The sequence below is a fragment of the Cyprinus carpio genome, unplaced genomic scaffold, assembly GCF_018340385.1.
Source record: "Cyprinus carpio isolate SPL01 unplaced genomic scaffold, ASM1834038v1 S000006537, whole genome shotgun sequence".
NCBI lineage: Eukaryota > Metazoa > Chordata > Actinopteri > Cypriniformes > Cyprinidae > Cyprinus > Cyprinus carpio.
In genome coordinates this window covers 193,872-214,862 of record NW_024879202.1, presented here as the reverse complement: position 1 = coordinate 214,862, position 20,991 = coordinate 193,872, and the positions used below count along the sequence as shown (strand labels likewise).

General features: G+C 41.9%; 1 protein-coding gene and 1 long non-coding RNA gene across 3 annotated transcripts; one reads left to right on the top strand and one right to left on the bottom strand.

Moving 5' to 3' along the window:
* Positions 1-1,007: 1,007 nt before the first annotated feature.
* On the bottom strand, positions 1,008-20,274 carry LOC109057187. Of its 2 annotated transcripts, none has more exons than XM_042754526.1 (8): positions 19,808-20,274; positions 19,587-19,698; positions 18,993-19,072; positions 18,680-18,853; positions 18,535-18,576; positions 14,151-14,367; positions 13,087-13,264; positions 1,008-1,195 (listed from the first exon to the last, which is right to left on the bottom strand). In XM_042754526.1, exons 1-6 carry the CDS (start codon positions 20,004-20,006, stop codon positions 14,339-14,341), a joined length of 636 nt encoding a protein of 211 aa, XP_042610460.1. In that variant the 5' UTR covers positions 20,007-20,274; the 3' UTR covers positions 1,008-1,195; positions 13,087-13,264; positions 14,151-14,338. The 2 variants fall into 2 exon arrangements, with proteins under 2 accessions (XP_042610460.1, XP_042610461.1); XM_042754527.1 differs by having other exon boundaries at positions 18,680-18,850.
* On the top strand, positions 3,073-19,744 carry LOC122143937. The gene is made up of 4 exons (XR_006159443.1): positions 3,073-3,314; positions 14,202-14,346; positions 18,675-18,758; positions 19,604-19,744. It is a non-coding gene; the product is annotated as an uncharacterized LOC122143937 (long non-coding RNA).
* Positions 20,275-20,991: the final 717 nt, after the last annotated feature.

Below are 20,991 nucleotides of genomic sequence, written 5' to 3'. Positions count from 1 at the left end.
GTAAAATAAAGAAAATAATTTATAAAACACGCAACAATTTCTTAATCAGTGTACAGACAAATATATTTTCCCAATAAGTTGTTTGTCAAAATAAAGGACAGGTAATGAATAACAAAAATGCATGTTGTTTTATTAAAGGAATGTTAAAATATAAATTTAAATATAGGCCTAATATATGAGAATATTGACATTTTGCATATAAATCCATGTAAGCCTAGCTCACTCAAATAGGCTTCCACTTTTAAGGCTCCGATGCAAAGTAAAACCACAATTTCTTTTGAATAATATAACACATAATTCATATTATATAAATAATACTGCAAACCTATTAAATGTGTCAAATCTAAAATATGGTGTGATACTGTGTAGCTTAGAGAAAATATAAGCACAGGCTCAGGCACAGGCACAGGCTTGACATTTATCCTGCTTGAATTCGTTCTAAGAAATGCACATAACTTCATAAGTACCAAACTTTCATCTGTGAATATTAAATATTTTAACTACAGTGTTTTTCTTCTTTGATTTTCCCTGACTGCAGACGTCAAATGTAACACATCAGCGAGGCAAAGCTGACGTCTATTTGCGAAAATGTGCTTTGATGCGCTTGTTTGATAACTTGTGATTAAAGCCCCAGATAGCAAACAGTCATTGAAACTATGCTGTATCAACATTCCGTTGTCAACATTAAGTCATTGAATCAACATCGAACTCTGATGTTGATTCAACATCATTTTGCACCCTGATTTAATATTGAAACAATGTTGAAATTCTGTCCATAGATCAACGGATTTCAATGGTATTTCAATTATCAGGAATATTGAAACAATGTTGATGAAATTTCAACTGAACTAAGGATCAACGTGATTTCAATGGAATTTCAATCGTTTTTAAATGTTAATTTTAAATGTAATGCCATAAATTAAAAAGCCTGCTTTATCTACAGCCAGGATGTTAAAAAGTAATGGAACATTTTAAATCTTGTTTAAAACACAGAACACACCACACTATTTAAAATCAAATTCATGTTTATTAGCCTCTCTACTCTTTATTTACACTTCATTGTCATCTGATGCCTGCATAAGTTGTCGTCCAGTCCCTCCTGCCCGGTCTGGCGCATAGCGCTGCCACTTTTGCACAGCTTGTGCAAAAGAAAATTGGGTGACAGTAACTGTCCCCATCTGTTGAGTAAGAGCATCTAAAACAGAAGATAAAATCACAATGCAAAAAAAAAATAGCATTTAAGTTAAACAGAACATATATAGGTCCTTCTCAAAAAATTAGCATATTGTGAAAAAGTTCATTATTTTCCATAATGTAATGATAAAAATTAAACTTTCATATATTTTAGATTCATTGCACACCAACTGAAATATTTCAGGTCTTTTATTGTTTTAATACTGATGATTTTGGCATACAGCTCATGAAAACCCAAAATTCCTATCTCAAAAAAATTAGCATATTTCATCCGACCAATAAAAGAAAAGTGTTTTTAATACAAAAAAAGTCAACCTTCAAATAATTATGTTCAGTTATGCACTCAATACTTGGTCGGGAATCCTTTTGCAGAAATGACGGCTTCAATGCGGCGTGGCATGGAGGCAATCAGTCTGTGGCACTGCTGAGGTGTTATGGAGGCCCAGGATGCTTCGATAGCGACCTTAAGCTCATCCAGAGTCTTGCGTCTCTCAACTTTCTCTTCACAATATCCCACAGATTCTCTATGGGGTTCAGGTCAGGAGAGTTGGCAGGCCAATTGAGCACAGTAATACCATGGTCAGTAAAACCATTTACCAGTGGTTTTGGCACTGTGAGCAGGTGCCAGGTCGTGCTGAAAAACGAAATCTTCATCTCCATAAAGCTTTTCTGCAGATGGAAGCATGAAGTGCTCCAAAATCTCCTGATAGCCTAGCTGCATTGACCCTGCTCTTGATAAAACACAGTAGACCAACACCAGCAGGCTGACATGGCACCCCAGACCATCACTGACTGTGGGTACTTGACACTGGACTTCAGGCATTTTGGCATTTCCTTCTCCCCAGTCTTCCTCCAGACTCTGGCACCTTGCTTTCCGAATGACATGCAAAAATTTGCTTTCATCCGAAAAAGTACCACTGAGCCACAGTCCAGTGCTGCTTCTCTGTAGCCCAGGTCAGGTGCTTCTGCCGCTGTTTCTGGTTCAAAAGCACACGCCTGTGCACGGTGGCTCTGGATGTTTCTACTCCAGACTCAGTCCACTGCTTCCGCAGGTCCCCCCAAGGTCTGGAATCGGTCCTTCTCCACAATCTTCCTCAGGGTCCGGTCACCTCTTCTCGTTGTGCAGCGTTTTTTGCCACACTTTTTCCTTCCCACAGACTTCCCACTGAGGTGCCTTGATACAGCACTCTGGGAACAGCCTATTCGTTCAGAAATTTCTTTCTGTGTCTTACCCTCTCGCTTGAGGGTGTCAATGATAGCCTTCTGGGTTAACCTCTTACCCATGATTGCGGTTTTGAGTAATGAACCAGGCTGGGAGTTTTTTAAAAAGCCTCAGGAATCTTTTGCAGGTGTTTAGAGTTAATTAGTTGATTCAGATGATTAGGTTAATAGCTCGTTTAGAGAACCTTTTCATGATATGCTAATTTTTTGAGATAGGAATTTTGGGTTTTCATGAGCTGTATGCCAAAATCATCAGTATTAAAACAATAAAAAAGACCTGAAATATTTTCAGTTGGTGTGCAATGAATCGTTCTGAACAAAAAATTTAATTTAAATAAACAAATTATTTAAAACAAACAACTTTATAAACATAATATCACAGTCGTAGACATGAGATATTTTGAACACTTGGAACAAATTCAGTAGCCTAGGCCTATGATTTTTCAATGATCGGATAAGGCAATAAGTCCTCGTGTTGTAGGCTAGATCATATTTCCCCTATATTCAAAGCACTTTTCAAAACTGCCTGTTCATGAATGTATTCGAATTAAAGGGAGGCAAAAAGGATTAGCTTGCAGTGACCTCTTTCATAAGGAAAATGTATGAGGCCAAGTGACTCTAAAAATTTTATGTTTATTATTTTATTTAGTTCAGAAGTAGTTGTTAACTCCACAAATTTAATATAAATAACTGGATACTAATTAAATAGTTAATGTAGATTAGAGTTACCATAGACAAAAGATGTTTTGACAAAATAATCATAGACAAAAACCGTTGCATTCAGTTTTTGACAAGGTTTTGGGCTGGAAAACCTTGCTGGCATCTGGCAACCCTGCCGGTCGACAGCTGACATTAGGGCTGCTTCACGATTGACACACCTCTCTGGCTACCAACCAAAGGTAAGTTAACGTTACTGTTATATATAACGTTACACATTAGACATTATATTGCTAACGTCACTTGGACTGTAAGATAGTTTGCTGTGGTCTAGTTCCCAAATTTTCTAAATAATAATAATAATAAAAACCAATATGGTAAGGTAGGCAACACATGCTCCAATTCCTGTCAGAAAATGCACGTTGCCTACCTGACCATAATGCTGACCTATCGCTGGGTGGTAGTTTGTAGATGATACCTTGCCCGTAGGCAACACAGGTCCGTGTGCAATAGTGGCAGGACACAGAGGGTTGTCAGAATAGATGGAGCGACTACGCCACCCTGGCACGGTGCCAGAGATGATACCTTGCCCGTAGGCAACACAGGTCCGTGTGCAATAAATTGGCAGAAGAGATGTGGGGTGAAACAATTATAAAATTTTTATTAAAAATAAAATTTAATGCAACAAATCAAAATCACAAAAAAAAAGAAAAAAAAGAATAAATAGCTCAATGAATGTGATATGGGGGGCCCAATACCCTCAACAAAACTGTATGAAGGGGATGCAGGAGCCGAGGCGTAACAGCTGGGAATAAGGGCACTAATAGGCCTCCACAGCACCGCACACTTTCGTTACACCTGTGTGGAAACACTCACATACACAACCACACTCTCCACACTGCACTCGTGAAGTAGCACCACCACCAAAATCCACCCCGCCTTCGGCACTCAGCTCCTGTAACAAGAAAATTGAATGTAAAAAAATAACTGATATAAATCACTGATATAATCGTAAACGATGCATACAGCAAATAAACATTGGGGCACCTTAAGCAGCTATCACAAAATAACAAAAGCAAAAAGAGGAAAGTAAACACTCTTGTATACACAAAATAACTCGAAATACAATAAAGAGTGTTAAAGAAAATACCAAACAATAAATCAGTCAAAAGAAAACATTAAACAGAACAAAGAAAATAAACAACCATTTTACAAACATTACTCAAATAACACAAAAGAACAAAACACAAGGGAACGCAACAATAATATTAAAGGACCGGCAAAAGCAACAGCGCCTCTGGACGATACTTCCCACGAAGCCCCCACAGTAAGAAGTTAAAGTCGCCCGCAGACGCAACAAGTCTACCTGTAATGAAATTACATTATAAACATATCAAATAGCAAATGAATCAATGTATTATAGCTTTAAAAACATACCGCCTGAGTCAAATGTCCAGAACGCAATACTTGTTAAATGCACAGGCAAGCCGAAAGCTATGAGCTCATTCTATCGATCTGGATTAAATACGTGCACAAGGGGGACAAGGCACTGCCGATTCGTGATAACAATCTAGAATGCAATTAACAATACAATCTAACCTGCTCTTTAGAAAGAAAGACGATATTAAACAAAACACACATACCGTATCCGTGTGCTCTCTCAAAGCCCGACCGATCAGGTGTGCAACATTCTATGCACCCGTGGGCTCACTCGGTCGGCAATACAGCACACAATGGGGCAAAACTACTATGTAGCGTAAGGCAGAACGTCTGGGCTATTACAGTCTCCCTCCCGCTTGCCTTAAACTACAAACAAATTGGATCGTCACACTCAAGCTTGCACTAATAAAATGCATTCAGTAGTTTCACTTACCGGTTGAGAGAGACCACGTCAACCAAGCACCAGCTGCAAGGTTTATCCAAATCTATGCTCTAAACAAAATACTAACATGAAACACAGCACACTAGTAACACTCAGCAACATCACTAAACATACCTGACCGGCAACTAGAAATGACGCAGGAAACAAGGGGCGTGTCTCATGATGTCATACCACCTCACCGCTAAATTTATATGTAGGTGTCAGTACACGATCCGTTCCACCTGCACGATCCGTTCTACGCATGCGTAGTAGACTCTTTAGAAAACGCACATGCGCAAATGATAATTCTGTTTTGCGACGATTTACGACACTGCACGATCTGTTCCACGCATCCACATATTTGTACCGCGAGACTTTCATTCACTCACAGCGAAAGAAAATGGAGTTCAGCGGAAGAAATGAGAAAGTTTGCCCTTTATAATTTTGAAATAATATTAGCTAGGGCTAGGTACCGAGTTCCGGCGTTGAAGAAGAAGGTCTCACGAATGGCTGCAAATTTCGTTATAAGAGGTAAGTGAGTGTGGGCATTTGAAATAATATTAGCTAGGGCTAGGTACCGAGTTCGATACTTTTACGACCGAATTGCCTCGATACTATCGAGTATCGAAAATGACTTCTTGTTCGGTACCAGATTTCGATACCTAAAGGGTTAACTCTTCAACGTCATTGCTTAAACAAATACATAAGAAATGCACAACGACACACCTAAAACATACTCATATGAGACACACACACACACATACACATACATACACGCATACACACACGCACGCATACACACACACACGCATACATACACACACGCATACACACACACACGCATACACACAAATGCATACACACATATGCGCACGCACACACACACACACACACGCACACATACACGCATACACACACACACACACACACACACACGCATACATACATACATATTGTAATACCAAACAAAGCAGCAAAATCATTGTTACAAACATTGTTTGTCTATCACAGAAAGTAAATTATTCTACACTGGCCCCAGTGCACAATTCATGAGGCTGGTTGTGCTGTCTGATGAGCAGAGGCGGGCTGTCCTGGAGGAGTGCCACAACAACCCTGGCACAGGGAAACCATGGGGGCGTGAGGGCGACCATGGACAGGGTTGTTGTGGGGTACTACTGGGATAACATAAAGGCAGGTGTGGCAGACTGGGTACTTTTTTGGAACTTTCATGGAATTTAACACTATGGCTCTCAGGCAATGAATTGATTTAATGGCTTTGTTTGACTTCAGATAATTATTTGGTCTAAATAATAAATGTATCCATCAGGTCAAAACCTCTCACAGATGCCAAAAGAACGACCCCATAAAGACTGTGTCTCCTGTCCTTCACCCTATTAAGGTAGGGTGTACCTTACCTTGGTGTACCACTTCAAGCAACAAGTTAGGTGATGTGGTAATATTACATATATCTACAGGTGAAAGAGCCATGGGAGGTGGACGGTGTGGACCTCATTGGTCCAATGAAAAGAAACGTGAAAGACTATCAATACGTCCACATGGTGATAGACCTGTTCACCAAGTGGGTTATTGCTGAGCCTTTGAAGTGTGGCTCCAGCACTGAGGTCAAAGCTCTACACATTTGGAATGGTCTGGAAAATCATAACTGACAGGGGCCGTGCATTTGTTAACGAGGTATGTGTCCTTATTACCCTATCCCTTCACCCCATTCACACAGGACATATGACCTCATCACAATTCACGCTGTTTTAAGCGGTCATTGGTCATTTCTGAGATCAATAAATATTGAAAATAACCATGTGTGTCTGAATTATGTACAGCTTAATGCACACATATTTGCGGCACTGAACATCAAGCATGCCATCACAAGTGCATACCATCCCCAGTCAAACGGCCAAGTAAGTGTGCCATCATGACATCCCGCAAAACAGTAAAGTCAACTTTAGCCAATGTATACTAAAGTGCATGTAATATTTCTGTTCTATGTTGAAGGATGAGAGAACTAATCAAAATGTAAAGAGGACTCTCAGAAAATATGTTAATCAGCACCATGATGATTGGGACATCCACCTGCAGGCCATAGTTTATGGAATAAACACTGCAAAACAGGTTATTATTCAAAATGACTAGATAAGGTATATTGCATACATGTTTTAAGAGTTTTATTTTGTGATTTGATGCAAAACATTTTGTTTCAAATTAGAGATCCACCAAGTACACAGCCCGTACTTTTTAATGTTCAACAGGCACCCCCGTCTACCACAGGCATTAAATGTCTGTGAGACAGACAGTACCTTTGAATTGGCGGACCCAGAGGAGGAGCTGGAGCTAAAACTAGCTGGAGTCAAGGCCCTCAATGAAACGGTTTGTTCAGAGTTGGGTGGATGGCTTGTTCAATTTGAATAAGAATGTTCGCATAGTAATATATTCTTATGTTTAAGGTACGGAAAAACATTGAAAAGGCACAGGGGAAACAAAAAAAGGCTTTTGAGGCAAAGAAAAGGAAAGGGGTTCGCCAGTGCTCAGTTAAGGCAGGGGACGAGGTCCTAATTGGGGAGCCCAAAAAGAAGGTGAAGAAGGGAAATTGTTTGCAGGATCTACACCAAGGGCCATTCAACCTCACATCCCTGACAGAGAAGGGTGTGGCTATGTTAGGGAAAATACAGAAAGTTAATGTTGCGCAGCTAAGGCCCTACTTTCGGCCACAAGGTATTGTAATAATCCTACTTGGTTACATAGCAAACAAAAACATGACACTTGACAATGATGATTAGTATTTACTTTCCTGTTGTGTAGATCACAGCCATGAATCTGAGGGCAGCCAAAACGATGCAGAAAATATTGGACTGGTGGACCACCAGTATGCCATAAAGGTCCACTGTGGTCCAAGAGGTTGTGTCCTCAGCAAGAACAAGTGGTGAGTGCCAAACTAAACGGGATGGTTCACATACACAGCTTGTTGGTGTGCTTTACATAAATGCATGATTGCTCATTCCTAACAGGGATATTTTTTATTTCTAGCTGACCTATGTGCTGGACAGAACATGTCCAGCAAAAGAAATTGTTGTTCTGGATGGCCCAGTTTGTCTTCAAAGGGAGGACTTTTGGAGCCTGGGCTAGATGAACAGGTGGAGAGCAATGTAAGTGGATATTGCTGTAAAGAGTTGGATGGTTCTAATGCCCTTTATTGTAATTATGCAAAACATTCTGTGCTTTCAGATTGGGAATGCGTGCTTCAGGCTGGTAGAGGAGGCAGCCAGGAGACATGTATGTATTTGTATTTACCTTGATGGCTTACACATAAATTTGTGCAAAAGTGAGTACACCTATCACATTTTTCCCAAATACTTTGTCTTTTCATGGGACAGCACTATAGAAATGAAACTGTGATGCATCTTAAGGTAGTCGCTGTACAGCTTGTATAACAGTATAGATGTATTGTCCTCTAAAAATAACTCAGCCATTAACGTCTTTACAGCTGGCAACAAAAGTGAAAGGTGGAGGAGAGCAAGGAGTGTAACATCCACCAGCTCTGTGATGTCATCATGAAGGATTGGGAGAGGATTCCTATAGAAAGCTATGCAGCTCTGGTGAATTTCAAGTCTGTAGGGGTTAATGCAGTGCATAATAATGGTACTCACAAAAAATATTGACAGTTTATGCACAATTAGGACATTCGCTGTGAGGTGTACTCACTTTTGTTGCCAGCTGTTTAGACGTTAATGGCTGTATGTAGAGTTATTTTCAGAGGACACTAAATCTATACTGCATAACAAACTGTACACTGACTATCTTAAGATGCATCAGTTTCATTCCTATAGTGCTGTCCCATGAAAATATATAACAGAATATTTGCTAAAATGTGAGGGGGGGTACTCACTTTTGTGAGATATATGTATATGAAATGCAGACATACAATTTTATTCAGGGAATGGATGTCCACATTGCTGACCTATTTGAAGTCCCTAAATGGAAACTAAGGGAACCTGGTTTGCCAGTAAGTTGCATAATGTGTTTACAAGTCCAGCAGATACACCTCTTTAAGTGAAGATATGTCCAAGGAGATCTGAACATAGTTTTTTTTTCATAGGACAATGTGGAAATCTAAAGACATCATCATTTTGCCAGCATGGTCTAGGGGGTCACAAACAGCAAGCCACTACATGCTTTGTGTACAGTTAAAATTGTTTTTTTAGTTTTTTTTTTCCTCTATTTTTAAACCAGTTGGTGCCCCTATAGCTGACATTAATAGGGTATGTTCTTCACAGGTGTTATTAGTTGCTAAAAAGGAGGCTATTTTTCTGGACCCATTATGTCCAAATGGGTTTGGAGATAAGAAATACCGAACCATATTTAGGTTTGAAATGCATAAGCAGAGGACATTAGCAAGGTTTGACCTGTGACCGATTAAGGCTAACACAGAGAACAGAAAGTGCATGCTACTATGGGAATTAAAGTTAATACATGATAGGGGGCGTTTTCTACAATTTCTTTTTTTTTTTTTCATCCAGTTAAGCCTGAACAGCACTCTGAAAATCTTCAATCTGATGACACTGTGTAACAGCCTTAACAAATACAGATCAAACTGAGTCAAATGGACTGATATCCTGTTCAGGCAAAGCCTTTTTCTCTGGCTTTAGGTTTGATTAAAAGCCTTGTTCTCTGGCTTCAGGTTTGATTAAAAGCCTTGTTCTCTGGCTTTAGGATTGAGTAAAAGGCCTTGTTCTCTGGCTTTAGGATTGAGTAAAAGCCTTGTTCTCTGGCTTTAGGATGAGTGCGGGGTAAAGCCTTGTTCTCTGGAATTTTTTTCCAGACAACTTGCAGGAGCAGTGGGTAATGGACCGTGGGTGGAGAAGACGGGCAAAGATTTTGATGTAACTTTGCTTACTATGTAATTTTGACATTTCATTTTGCTCAGCGGACACTATATATGGTTGTCAACATCACATCTGAGTAACTGTATATTACTTTTCAGCCATTTCCAGTTCAGTCAGATGGACAGAGCTGTGGGATATTCATGCTTATGGTAAACATACAATTGCTACTAATTTTTCCTGTTTGTCCTAAATCTCCGTAATCATTATTTTTCTCTTTAACAGTATGCCCTCTGCATCTGTACTGGTGCCATGTTTCACTTTTGGATGTAAGTTGTAATTCATGGAATGTATGTATCCAAGAATGTTAAAAAACAAACAATGCAAGACTCCAATATTACATGTGTATTGCAGACTGACATACCATCTATTCGGAAGTGGTGGTGTCTCCAGATTCTGGAGAAATTCTCGATCGCAATGTAGGACACATTTCAAGCAGTAAAAACATTGGTCTGCTTTACAATTATGCTACATTAAAGTACCATACTTTTGAATAGGCATGGGCAGAACTTCGGGCAGCGCTTTGCCTTCTGGACAGAGGAGGCAGAACAGCTGATGGCAGGCACCCTACACCTATTTATAGGATTTATCGACCCCAAATAGTCAAGGTATGGCCAAACTAACCAGACAACCATTTTTACGTATGCATTCTATATAGGTAGGTCAAAAAAAATTGAATATTGTGGAAAAGTGTGTGAATTACTGAATTAAATGTAAAACTTGAAACCGATACATTATATAGATTTATACAACATGTTACATCATATGATATATTCAAAAATAGAAGATCGTAACAAACAGTTTCAAGTCAAGTGGGTCAAATGTACACCAATAGATGTTTACATTCCAATAATCAGAGTAAGGAGTTAATCTCAGTAAGATGTTTACATGACTGGAGCAAACCTCTTGACTCCTACATGCAGTTTTTATTTTCTGATTATTCACACTTGGCCAATGCAGAGCACAAATGATGAACTAATATACTTTCCACTGTTTTAATTTACGTACGTTAAATAACAAAACGGGTTCTTATGGACGTATTTTGTTATTCTGTGCCGTGATGAAGACAGAAATATTATGTTGGTGCCTGTAACAGTTTTATACAATGATATACAAACCATAACTCATAATAACTATTTAATTTATGCTGAAAAGATGTCTTTAGGCCCCTTTTTAAAGACCCAAAACATCTTATGTTGTAGTGTAGTCTTAATTTATGGTATTTTACTTTATCATAGGAGGAACAGGTAGAAGTGGAGGAGCTGCCCCTCACATTGAAACATATGTACCAGGCAGAATACATCATGAGGAACAGTGTTGGGCTTTTCACTGGCCAGGTGCAAGAACCCTCATACATGTTGATGGATCATGATGACCAAAGGAACGCGTGGAGGGTGCTGATGGAGTCGATGAAGTGCGATGCCATGGAGCCTTTCACGTTCATTTTCGAAAACATCCAGGACATGGAAACCTTCATGATTATTTGCAAAGACACCCTCAACCTGAGAATAAATGCTAGAGTTGGCGTGCACAGTCACCCATATACATTTTGTTAGTGTGAGTGTATTTTGGGTGACTGTGCACCCTGTGTGTGTATGAGAGAGAGAGAGAGTGTGTGTGGTGTGTGTGAGAGAGAGAGAGTGTGTGTGTGTGTGTGTGTGTGTGGTGTGTGTGTGGAGGGAGAGAGAGTGTGAGAGAGAGAGAGTGTGTGTGTGAGGAGAGAGAGTGTGTGTGTGTGAGAGAGAGAGAGAGAGAGAGTGTGTGTGTGTGTGTGAGAGAGAGAGTGTGTGTGTGTGTGTGTGTGTGAGAGAGAGAGTGTGTGTGTGAGAGAGAGAGAGTGAGAGTGTGTGTGTGTGAGAGAGAGAGTGTGTGTGTGTGTGTGAGAGAGAGAGGGAGAGAGAGTGGTGTGTGTGAGAGGGAGAGAGAGAGAGAGTGTGTGTGTGTGTGTGTGTGTGTGTGAGGGAGAGAGAGGGAGGGAGGGAGAGTGTGAGTGTTTGAGAGAAAATTTTTACTCTTAAATAAAACTTCTGTGTGCACACATGCTTCTTTCAAGTCATTTCCATTGTCAGTTTGAAATACTCTATAATGTTTCCCCCACACTTGTTTGTAGTTCTTTCTTCATGTAAGTGCAGATAGTCTAGGCAGCAATGCATATTATGTTCCTTATTAGCCTATATAGACCCATACTAATACAAAAATTACTCAACTTAAAAGTTAACTATTAGCAGCTTTTAATAAAAAAAAAAAAAAAAAAAAAAAAAAAAACCAACACAAACCGTCTTTGACAATACTACTGACCTCAGACCAAAACACGGCAAGTAAGTTAAGCCTAATACCATAAATTAAGCCTAATACCTACACAAATATGCCGCAAATGGTGCCGCCTAGCCGTCAAGTATTTCATTGCATGCGTGGTACTGTAGGTACCGATAGTGTAGGAAAACCGTGACGTTTTCTACTACGTAATTACGCGCATGCGCAGAACGGATCGGTACAATCACATAACTAAAATATAAAACATAATCACTGCGCAGTGATAGGATAATCAATGCGTATAGCAAACAAATCCAATCCAACAGGACGGGCTTCGCAAATAACACCACATGATTAACACGTGCAGGCGTGGCGTTTCGATTGCGTGTCAGCTGCGTCACGTGCCTGACGCGTATGGCGTTCTTTTCCTGTCAAATGTCAAGAGCGCATTATTGTAGCGCGAAAGTACATTGCACTGAACACGTTTTAAGTGCAGGCATATACTCGAGCGAGCCCAGAGACAATTCTCACAAGAGCAGCGTGTATCTGAGAGCGCGAGCCGAGATGTTCGCGCTTGGCACTTTAAAATTCGCCCGCGTGAGCAGAGAGATTTGCACTCGCACATTATATTAATGTACTTTCGCGCTACAATAATGCGCTCTCTACATTTGAAAGGAAAATAACGCCATAGACGCTGCGCTACTGCTGCTAGGTCAGAGCCAGAGGGAGGGACACCGACAGACAAGTCTACATTTGGATTAGCAGTGTGTTGCTCTTATCTTTATGGCAAATTTCAACTGTTTCTCATTTTTGAGGTGAACTAATCCTTTAACAATTATAGATCACTGTTACAAGTCACTGAATGCTGAGGTTTATTTTGGATTATTGTGTTAACTTCGTGCTAAGATTCCTGGTGCTGCATGGGGTGAGTTGGAGTGTGCATTAAGGCCCTTTGGCTTGCAGCCTGATTGATAATATAATGGTGATTGAAAATGCAGCAGGACTTACCAAACAAAGATCGGCAGAGTGCCAACTCTTTAAAGGGACGTTTTTGTTTGGTAGGCTCCTTGTTCTTTTTTCCAGCCCAGTTCAGTCTTGAAGCCAGTTCATTCGACAACAGGTGTGCCATCATACGGCGGACCCTCACCTCTAGGGTAGTCCCTCCAATGGTGGCGAGACGAGCAGTCTGGCAAAGTATTACAAATTTGCAGCGTTAAAGGGATACTCCACTTTTTTAGGCTCATTTTACAACTCCCCCAAAGTTAAACAGTTGAGTTATCGGTTTCGAATCCATTCAGCGGATCTCCCGGGTCTTTAGAAGAATGTCAGTAACAAGACAGTTTCTGGTCCCATTGACTTCCATAGTATACATTTTTTCCTACTATAGAAGTCATTGGGACCAAAAACTGTCTGGTTACTGACATTCTACTTCTTCCTCACCAGTCTCGTATATTTTAGCAGTAAACGCAATTTATTTGTCCCTTAATGTCTGTCCCCTCCCCTGCCACAGCGTACTCTCCCGTCATCTACAGACTAGCTGGATGGTTTAAGCACGCAAAACTAAGGCATCAGGAGACCAAAAGTATTTGTTGATCACGGCAAATATGTATTGCCATTACAGTCAACAGCTCATAATATCTCAGATGTAGGCTAATGCACAATCTGCTTATGACTCCCTTTCTTATAGTCATGTAGCACAGCCATAGGAAATGAATGGTGTGGGCATTCAACAGTGCAAAGCTAGCTACAGTGACCTTATGTAACTCCAGAGTAAAAACAGCTCAAGGTCTTGGATTTCTTGATTCCACTTTGGTGAAAAACCCCTCTATACAGTGCTTCAAGATCGAACATAATTTTCAGCCAATTTGGTCTGTGCAGAATTATTTTTTTTTCAGTCTGAGTGTAACTTGGATTGATAAAGGCATACTGAAAAAACAGCAGTTTTTAGGAGATATTGAAATGTGAAATGTGAAATTAACCCATGAGTCTACTGTCATAAAGGTCAGGCAGTTTAAGGAAGTTGTGCATATCAGTGAAGTTTTCTGACAGAATAATGATGTAACTAAAACTACCATTGCCTGTCGGTTTGTGCCATTTAACAGTGTCTCTTCTGCATGGTCCAGGGCCTCCATGGTGTGGAAGGGCAGCTCCAAGGGCTCCGACAGTGGCTGTACCACAGACTCCGATTGTCCACACCTGCAGGACTGGCGGAATTGCCTAAACTCCTCCCGCAGGTCCTTCACCTCCTTGGACAGCTCTGTCACTGCAGTAAGAAGTTTTTGCACACATCTGTTGACAAAGAATATTGTACAAACAAATTTCAGAAGATGTTGAACTAAAAAATTACTTCGAGCAGTCAGTGTAATTTTTTTTTTTTTTATCATTGTCATACACTAATGTTCAAAGGTTTGGGATCACCAAAAATTTTTTTAGAATGGGACCACTCTTGGACTGCTGTAAAAACGTCTCAGGTTACGAATGTAACCATGGTTCCCTGAGTAGGGAACGAGACACTGCGTCCTCTAGGGATCGCTATGGGGAACACCTCGTCGTGACCCGTGTCTGAAGCATACAAATGAAAAAACACCAACGAGTTGGCCGGCGACAGCCTCTGACGTCACTACCGATGCGACTATAAAACAGGCATCGGGAAAACACGTCATTCACTTCTTCGTCTGAAGCTTGCGTCCGAAGCATGGCAGGGAGCTAGAGGACGCAGTGTCTCGTTCCCTACTCAGGGAACCATGGTTACATTCGTAACCTGAGACGTTCCCTTTCAAGGGAACTTCGAACTGCGTCCTCTAGGGGTCGCTATGGGGAACAGTATACCCACGCCGCCATGCTGAGGGGAGTGCAGGCCAGAATCATGGCGAACACTAAGTACCAACTCTACCATTTCAATGGGAGTTGCCCCCGGGACGTTTAGACGGCTGTCTGTGACAATACCCCTTACGGCCAAAGGCCTAAGCTACATACCCAACTTAATTGTTAGGGCCTCGGCCCGGTGGTAGAGCTAAAGACTTACAAATCAGGAAAGATTCCTTTAAAGGGATACGGCTAGGAACCTAGCATTTTTATACTAAGTCTAGCCTGTCACACAGGGGCTACAGCTTGCTTCCGCAAAAGCTTGCTGAAGGAGCTGTCTCAACAGATCTCCAGTAGCAACACCCTGTTTAGATAGGTATCCGAGGGATACATGGGTGGAGTGGCGCCCAAGATGAACGGGGCTTTTACCAGCTCAAGAAAGGGCACGAAGCAACCCGCGCGAAGCCCTCACCATATAGGATTTTATAAAGAACGCAGAGTACTAGCGTGCGAACTTACCACAGTGTGGATTTCAGAAAGTGTGCAAAGACTTCACGTGCACACTTACCATATCATGGATTTTCAAATACTGTTCTAAGGAAGGGCTCTCGTGGCACTCTGATAGAGCAGCTCATAGATGGAATGGTGCATCTCAAAAAAGTATGTTTGAGAGTCATCAACTCGGTCTGTGGAAATAATGCTGGAGCGCTCTGGGAAAAACAGTGAACTCAGTCTCATATGAGAGGAGACACTCCTGAATACAGAGAAGCACGCTCATAGGCGACCCTTCTTGGAAAAGGGGAGCGCTGCCAAACTACCACGAGAATCGCCCGAATAGCCCCTCATGTTGAGGGAAGCGATGCTTGAGGTGTATAAACAAATACACACTGGCTGAATGGAGCCCAAGGAACCAAGGTCTAATCATCTCAAGAAAGGGAACGAGGCGGAGCGCGTAACCCTTACCATACAGGATTTCAGAAAGTGTGCATAGTCTTGCATGCACACTTACCAATACGTGGATTTTTAGAAAGTGCGCAAAGTGTTCACGTGCACACTGACCACCATGTGGTTTTCAGAAAGTACACAGAGCTTAGCGTGTGTACCTGAAGGTTCCTAAGCATCGCAGAGGTCGCTGAACCGCACGGGAGAGGCAAGCTCGAATTTTATAAACCTCTAGCGAGGGGAGCATCACCTGAGGCAGCATATACAAGAAGACTTCTGTAACTGCCACCTTCACTTCCCGCTGGATGCGACAGCACCTAAGCGGCCAGGAGACCCCTCAGGGTGACCTGGCCCGGACATCCATGAAATTCCCTGCAGTGCTGTGCCAGGCCTGATGATCAAGGAGGCTCCCCCCAGAAACCTGTGATCTCAGCCGCCTAATACCGGAACATGAAGCCGGATGGCTGGTGCTGACGAGTGTTTAATAAACACTGTAACTGAGCACTGCAAAGGAAACTCACAGAGTTTATTAGTAGACATAACCACCAGCAATTTACACATAAGTATATACAGAAAGGGTTATTTTTATACTCCCACCCTCCTGCGCTGGAGCCCCGCTCAAGGGGCACCTCCTTTTAATCCGGACCATCAGTAAGGTGGTTGCTATGAACATAGAACCAGCCAAAAAAACATTATAGGTCCAGCATAGGAGACTGTTATGCGTTAGAGGTTTCCACCTAACCTCGATCAGGTGGACAGCTGGTGGTTACAGGGGAATTAGGAAGGGGAGGATAAAAGCAGAAGTTAAAAAATCCCTAAAGGGAACGAGTAGATACCTCAGTATCACTCTGACTCAGACGAGAACGCTGCCTCGTCTGGATCACATCCCTTAGGTTCTGCTTACCCCCTTGTGACCCACAATTCCTCTTAACCCTGCCCGCAGGTGGGGGAGGAGCGTGAGTCGCGACACTAGCCTTCTGTGCCCATCTTTGATCCTCAGATCGAGACAGGCCAGGGACCCCTATGTTGTTCGGGCCCAGACCTGGACCTTCGTGGAACGAAGGATCTGAAAGCAGCGGAGTGCGCCTTCGTCTCCCCGAGCTTCGCGATCACCGTCTCAACGGAAATACCCAAAAGTTCAGAAGGCGAAACCTGAGCATCGAGAAGAAAGCCTTTTCTTTCTTCTCGATGTCTGCCAGGTTCATCCACAGAAGTCTCTCCGCCACCACCATGGCCGCCATAGTCCTGCGCTTGGCAGAGGCGGCCTGCTTGGTAGCCCGGAGAGAGGCCTGTGGTGCGGCGCAGCTCAGCTACCTGATCAGGAAAAAGGCCTTCGCCTCTATCCAGGTCTCTCAGCAGATCAGTCTGATATGCTTGAAGCATTTATTTTGTAATAAAGCCACAGCCTGACCTGCTGCTGCGTATGCCTTGCCATTTAAGCAAGATGCATTGCTTGAAGGGGCTTAGATGGCAAGGAGGGAGATTAAGAGAGGATGTCTCCCCCGCAGAATGAAAGCTCTTTCTGCAGGGGGCATCCTCTCATAGCCGTTTTCGCGCATCGCCTCGATGTCGGCAAAACTCTTATGCTGAAACCGATGGATGCGAGAAGAAAACGGCCTCTTTCATTTCCTTTCGATCTCTGTATGGAGATCAGGCAGAAAAATGGAAGGCTCACCTGAGCTGGAGGGCTATGGTCGGAAAGATAACGCTCATCGAGGTGCGATCCATAAACTCCAACAGCTCTACATACGCAGGGCAGGAGAATAGAGAAGGCTCAGCCTCAGCTTCTTCACCATCCTCAAATATCTCCTGCTTTTCCGGGGTAAAAACCCAGCAGAGCACTAACCTCAGTATCAGAAAGTGTTAAAGATATAACATCATCCTCCCGAGGCTCTCTCTCGTCCGCCGCCATTTTTGAGCGCGAAAGGGAAAATCCCTCTTTAAACCATTCAGACAGATCCACCTGAAATTCTCACGAGCTCATTCTCCTCCGTGCCTCAGCAACGGCGGGTCCTGAACCGCGGGAGAAGAGAGATGGCTGCCTTTTTTTTTTTTTTTTCGGAAAGAGAGACGAACGAGAGCGGAGCTTTTTTTTCTTGAAAAAATGCTCGCAATGCACGCAGACTGCCTCCTCAAAGACATCGCGTGCGTGCTCTTTACCCAAACAAATCACGTAAAGATCGTGTGTGTCATCAGGTGTCAAATAACGCCGACACGGATGCATACATTGTCTAAACGCTTGCTAGTAGTCGCCATGATAGACAGAGAAAGAGCGCTCTTACCGGTTCTTTCAGATGCACGCTTCAAACAAAACAGTCAGTGAAGACGAAGAAGAGGAATGACGTGTTTTCCCAAGATGCCTGTTTTATAGTCGCACCGGTAGTGACGTCAGAGGCTGTCGCCGGCCAACTCGTTGGTGTTTTTTCATTTGTATGCTTCAGACACGGGTCACGATGAGGTGTTCCCCATAGCTACCCCTAGAGGACGCAGTTCGAAGTTCCCTTGAAAGGGAACCATTATGTCATGAGGCTGGTTATAATGATTCCAAATGGAAAAATGAATGATAGTAACAAAACTTTTTAACAGTTGTTTATTTTAGCAATGTCTCCCTCCATTGGTTTAAGCTAACAGTTGATAAGTGGTAAATCCTCAGTGATTTAATCATTGAGGAAAGAAAAGCCTGGGCCACTAGGATTTAATTGTACTTACCTTTTAATGCCAACCTGACAGTTTCTGAAGAATCTGAAACAACTGTGAAAAGAGAAATTAAACCATTTGACTGGATATACTGCATTTGGCTCGAATTTGAATGTTTGAATTGACTGAATTTAATTACTTCTTTTTAAAAGCATACCTTCAGGAGATGGCCTCTGGAGTAAATTCATTGGAGAGAACACCAATTCATCTCCAGGGAACGATGCTGGGACATTGGGGTAAGACAACATGGGGGAATTGGGGCGTTGGAGGGTCTGATAGATTCGTGGAGGTGGTGATGGTTGGCTGTTCTGACTGGCTAGTTGGGTCGCTGCTTTGTGTAAAGAAAAAAAATTGTGGGTGGGGGGGGAGGTGTTTAAGGGCAAACATGTGTAATGCATATTTAGAATCTCTATTTTTTGCAAAAGCTTTCTTGCACACACACACACACACCACAATGTGGCTAACTAAACCTGGAAATAACACTTTTGGGGCTTTGGTGAATCTGCGCTCATTCTGGGGCTCCTCGTCTGAGTGATAAACTGGATTCGGTCTAAAAGTAAACAAGGGAGCAAAAGCACTTAAATTGTCAACTTGCGCATGTCAACAAATTGTTAAACTGTTCAATTGCACATCAACAACAAATGGTTGAAACTAGTGATGCACCGAAATGAAAATTCTGGGCAGAAAAACCGAAAATTTAGGATGCACTTGGCCGAAAACCGAAACTGAAGCCGAAAATTGCTTCTTTTAAAAAACTCATACTATATACACACACACACACACACACACACACACACACACATATACATATAAAATTTGAATATAAATATTGAAACTACTGCGGAAACAAAGACCTACATCTTGGATGCCCTTGAGGTAACCTAAAACATACCAAAATGTAATCTTCAAAGTTAACTTTCCCCTTAATCTTTGATTGGCAGACGCGTGATAACAGCTCGACCATGAGTGAAACCTAAGCTTGCACACGAATGGGAGGGGTGGGTGACATTCATTTTCGGCATCTGCCAAATGTGTGCAACTGGAAATTGGACATTCATTATTACCTTCTTTTTCTTTTCAGGGCATGGTGGCTCTCCTCCTCAGACTGGATGTCAGTGATGTCACAATCTTTATTGAGATATCTGTCCAGGCTCCTCGCTGCCTCATCATGACTATCTACAAACATGGAAAAACAGTCAAGTACAGTCAGAGTCAGGAGAAATTATGTCAGACAGGGGTATGTTCAGATTCTTTTATACCACAAATCTTATACCAGAACACCCACCACGAGTTATGAGGAGACGGATAGGCTGGTATGTTTGCCATCCCTGACCAGGCTGCTCTCTATTCAGGATGGCTGCATTCAGCCTAATAGAGTCCTTAGGAGGGTATGGGGGCCAGAAGACTTTATCTCCTTCAACCCATGAGTTTGGCACAATTTCAGTTGCCCCACTGCTGAACTGAACAACGCACCATGTGGTCATTTTTTTTTATTGCAGGGGATTACAAAGACTATAGAAAAAAAGCAAGGGAAAAAAAACTTATTTATAAACTGATGAAACTGACTGCATAAACTGATTATATGAACTGATTTGGAAATTTTGGAAAAAATTTAATTGGTATGAATGATGGGAATGGCGATGAACTTGGTTTTGTCTGGATAAATTATGTACTTTTTGCCGATGTGCTGAAGCCTAGTCACACCGACATTCTTGCACAACCCCCAAACTGTGTATACCCCAATGTTTTCAGACGGAAAAGGGATACTGGCCATAGGACTCTTTTTTGGTAAACTTGCGAAAAATGATGTAAGTCTCCTGACCTACCCTGACAATGTTTTCAACAACGGCAATGTCATCTACAATTTGAAAAATAGTTATCCCCAGACCTAGATGATATTGTGTACTTTTCTGTAACAAGCTTACAGAACTGGTCCCCACAGCTTAAGGAAGAGATCAATGGACCCACCATAATGAGGATGCATGAATTTTTGTCCTTTCTTCACTGTGTCCAAGTTCGGTGCAGGTGATTCTGAGAGCCTTTTTACTACTTGCTGTAAAGGCAAGAGAGGCTTGCGCAATAGGTGCTTTAGTTGCGCTAAATAATTCTCGTAAGGAAATGCAGATACAGTATTGTTCAAAAATAATAGCAGTACAATGTGACTAACCAGAATAATCAAGGTTTTCGTATATTTTTTTATTGCTACGTGGCAAAACAAGTTACCAGTAGGTTCAGTAGATTCTCAGAAAACAAATGAGACCCAGCATTCATGATATGCACGCTCTTAAGGCTGTGCAATTGGGCAATTAGTTGAATTAGTTGAAAGGGGGTGTGTTCAAAAAAATAGCAGTGTGGCATTCAATCACTGAGGTCATCAATTTTGTGAAGAAACAGGTGTGAATCAGGTGGCCCCTATTTAAGGATGAAGCCAACACTTGTTGAACATGCATTTGAAAGCTGAGGAAAATG

Coding starts and splice junctions, on each gene's coding strand:
- LOC109057187 (XM_042754526.1), bottom strand. CDS start 20,006: ATGACCACATGGTGCGTTGTTCAGTTCAGCAGTGGGGCAACTGAAATT. Junction 19,699..19,807: donor CCGTCTCCTCATAACTCGTG/GTGGGTGTTCTG, acceptor CCATGTTTGTAG/ATAGTCATGATGAGGCAGCG. Junction 19,073..19,586: donor GCCCTGAAAAGAAAAAGAAG/GTAATAATGAAT, acceptor GTTTACTTTTAG/ACCGAATCCAGTTTATCACT.